General features: G+C 42.8%; 1 protein-coding gene across 1 annotated transcript in view; it reads right to left on the bottom strand.

Annotated features, from left to right (window-relative positions):
• Window positions 1-759: 759 nt before the first annotated feature.
• Window positions 760-3915, bottom strand: part of LOC107571366 (protein FAM199X-like) — a 4605-nt gene continuing 1449 nt past the window's right edge. Inside the window, exons 2-3 of the mRNA XM_016257686.1 lie at window positions 2148-2321; window positions 760-1003 (exon numbers count right to left, since the gene is read on the bottom strand). Coding sequence (XP_016113172.1) covers window positions 760-1003; window positions 2148-2314 — 411 coding nt within the window. The 5' untranslated portion in view covers window positions 2315-2321. The remainder of the gene's footprint in view (window positions 1004-2147; window positions 2322-3915) is intronic.

Below are 3915 nucleotides of genomic sequence, written 5' to 3'. Positions count from 1 at the left end.
TTTGTTTGCATAATCACTAAAACAATAACATTACCAATGATGTTCAGATTTTAAATGACAACTTGAATGACAGCAGTTTAATAGCATGTTGAAATATATGTAAATGTTCAAATAAAGCTTTGAAAAAGTTTCATAAAAAGGCAAACTTCACATTTCAGCCTTTAAACAAAGAAAATATATGTCAAAATGATGTTTGATTAATAAATGATTATATGTATTTTATCTGCCCCATAAATAATTCTGGATAGCTTATCTGAATTGTTTAAATGTGTAGAATCCACATAAATGACAGCAGAGCTTGTAAATCCGGTCTGTTTTATGTCCGGACAGAAGCTGCACACAGACTGAATGTGAATGAGTCTCTGTAGCTCCACTCTCTGACAGCAGGGGGCGCTGATGGAGCAGCAGCATTACAGCGGTTTACCGTAAACAACACTAGTTTATTAGCTGTTACATGGAGCGAAGATGAAAACAAAATGAATCTTCAGAGGTGCATTCATATAGTTAATTCATTCATATATTCATTTGTATAATTCCCTCAGCACTCTTTAAACCCTCCCAGCTTTTCCACTGTTTTCACACAAATCCAAACTACTCTGCTGCTGTGTGCACCTGTAAAACCCTGCTGTATGCTGGACTGTATTCATTTATCCTCAGTTGTTTGAATACGGTTTTAGTGATCATTAAAATATGAAACGGTGATGCTAACCGTGGGGAGTTTGGTCATGATTTATCATCAGTCCATCACACAGCTGTAGCTCAGCGAGCGCAGAAACGACTCACCTGCCACTCGAACTCGCTGTCGGACCAGTCCCAGTAAGTGCTGATGGAGGAGGACACGTCGCTGCACACGCTGCCCTCGGGGAACAGCTCAAAGGAGGCCAGCTCCTGCTCGTCCAGCAGCGAGTAGCAGTCGTCCTGATCACACACAGACACGGAGGAGAAGAGCTCCTCGCTGCAGTCCGAGCTGGCCACGCTGGTGCCGCAGGAGGTCAGGTGCCACCTGCACACACACACACACAGATCACTGACCAACAGAACAGAACGAGTGTGAGTGCGCACGGGGTCATTTTGAGCAAAAAAAAACGAGAAATATCGATTTGGGTCGAATCTGAGATTTTCAGAAAGCCCTCGTCTAGCGATCCCAGAGCTCCAAATAGAAATTAAACATCTAAAAGTATCTTTATGATGACGTTTTTGGGGAGGAGTACCTTTTCTCCACTTGCTCCCCACACTGACTGTCATCCGAAGCGCACACATTAAGCACTCGCTCCTGATACACACAGACTTACAGCAGGCTAAACATATTTAAGGATTCATGCAAACATCACACACACACACACACACACACACACACACACACAGAGATCACTGACCAAGTGTGAGTGCGCACGGGGTCATTTTGAGCAAAAAAAAACGAGAAATATCGATTTGGGTCGAATCTGAGATTTTCAGAAAGCCCTCGTCTAGCGATCCCAGAGCTCCAAATAGAAATTAAACATCTAAAAGTATCTTTATGATGACGTTTTTGGGGAGGAGTACCTTTTCTCCACTTGCTCCCCACACTGACTGTCATCCGAAGCGCACACATTAAGCACTCGCTCCTGATACACACAGACTTACAGCAGGCTAAACATATTTAAGGATTTATGCAAACATAATCTGTTATATGTTAAGTGAACGTTTGGGGAAAACATCAGATGTGTAACATATTAGATCCTCTTAATACAGTCCGTCTGTCTCATTAATGTTAATCTAACAATAAAAGAAAAGAGGGAATCTCTCGCTGCTTGACTGAACTGCTTTTGTAGTTTTAATAATCTATTTATTTTTAATGAACACACTTAAGTTATTTTTACATTTTACTATTTGTTTTTCTTACTTGAATGCTTATGATTGGAGGTAAAATGAAAAAAGTAGGTAACACACTTGTTTCTTTCTAACATGTTTGGTTTTTGCATCTGTGATTTTGCTTTGGAACCTTAAATCAGTTTTTCTCTAAATTTACTTCAGACAGGTGTAGCTCAGTCATTTTCATCCGATTCCAACAAATCATGCATCATTCTGATGGTCTTTTAATAGAGAACGTAAAGGTTTTTGCACATTAGCTGCTTGTGACGGACTGTGCCAGAGCGTGGCTCACTGACCTGCTGCTGTGGAAGCGGTGGAGCGGGTCTGTGCGGTGACACGAGGACAGCTGACAGCCGAAGTCACTGACGTCCAGCGTAGCATCTTCACTGAGGTTCCCTCTCCGAGACAGCAGCGGACACGGCTCTTCTGGAGCCAGGAACTTCTCATAGACGTCCTCAGACATCTGCAAGCTGCAGCACAACACACAGCGCATCAGAAGACCTGTCTGTGTCTGAACTGTGCAGTGCACACAAACCTCTTTCTCTCCGTGTGCTTTCTTTAACTGCGCTGAACATGGCACACGCGATCAAACACAAGCTATCTAAAGTGGCTAGAGTTTCATTCTCTCCAATCCTGAAATTTAAAAAAATTATCATTAGATCAGACTCGTCGTTCTTTATGACACTGAGCTTTGTTAACTTAAAACTTCTATGATTTTTACCAACAAACAAAAAGACTATTAAACAACAGCAACCATTATTTATCTGTGTTTGCATCTGGAGCGTTTCCGTTACACATCGTTAAAGATAGTACTTGCAACAGCTGGAAAACTAAAACCGTATCCCATTGGGCTGCTAATTAATTCATTTAAAGGTGCAATACTTGATGTGGATGTCTGACAAGCAGCCCAGTGATGATTACTGAAGACACGCCACTGAGCTGGAGGTTATAGCATTATATATTAACCAGCAGCCCAACGGCATACCAGTCCCAAGCAGCACAGCCAACAATACATTGTATGGGTCACAATTACACAATTCTCTTTTACGCCAAAAATCATTAGGATATTAAGTAAAGATCATGTTCCATGAAGATATTTTGTAAATGTCCTACCGTAAATATATCAAAACTTAATGTTTGATTAGTAATATGCATTGCTAAGAACTTCATTTGGACAACTTTAAAGATGATTTTCTCAATATTTAGATTTTTTTGCACCCTCAGATTCCAGATTTTCAAATATTGTCCGATCCTAACAAACCATACATCAATGGAAAGCTATTTATTCAGCTTTCAGATGATGCATAAATCTCAATTTCGAAAAATTGACCCTTATGACTGGTTTTGTGCTCCAGGGTCACATATATACAGTATACACACACACACACAACACAGACACAGACAGACAGACACAGACAGACAGACACACACAGACACACAGAGACACACAGACAGACACAGACACAGACACACAGAGACACACAGAGACACACAGACAGACACACAGAGACACACAGACAGACACAGACACACACAGACAGACACAGACACACACACAGACAGACACACACACACACAGACAGACACACACACAGAAACACACACACAGACAGACACACAGACAGACACACAGACAGACACACAGACAGACACACAGACACAGACACACAGACACAGACAGACAGACACAGAGACACAGACACACAGAGACACACGCACACACAGACAGACGCACACACAGACAGACGCACACACAGACAGACGCACACACAGACAGACGCACACACAGACAGACGCACACACAGACAGACGCACACACAGACAGACGCACACACAGACAGACGCACACACAGACAGACGCACACACAGACAGACGCACACACAGACAGACGCACACACAGACAGACGCACACACAGACAGACGCACACACAGACAGACGCACACACAGACAGACGCACACACAGACAGACGCACACACAGACAGACGCACACACAGACAGACGCACACACAGACAGACGCACACACAGACAGACGCACACACAGACAGACGCACACACAGACA

This window comes from Sinocyclocheilus grahami, unplaced genomic scaffold (genome assembly GCF_001515645.1).
Source record: "Sinocyclocheilus grahami isolate Dianchi unplaced genomic scaffold, SAMN03320097.WGS_v1.1 scaffold1586.1, whole genome shotgun sequence".
Classification (NCBI taxonomy): Eukaryota; Metazoa; Chordata; class Actinopteri; order Cypriniformes; family Cyprinidae; genus Sinocyclocheilus; species Sinocyclocheilus grahami.
This window is presented reverse-complemented; position numbering and strand designations above follow the sequence as displayed.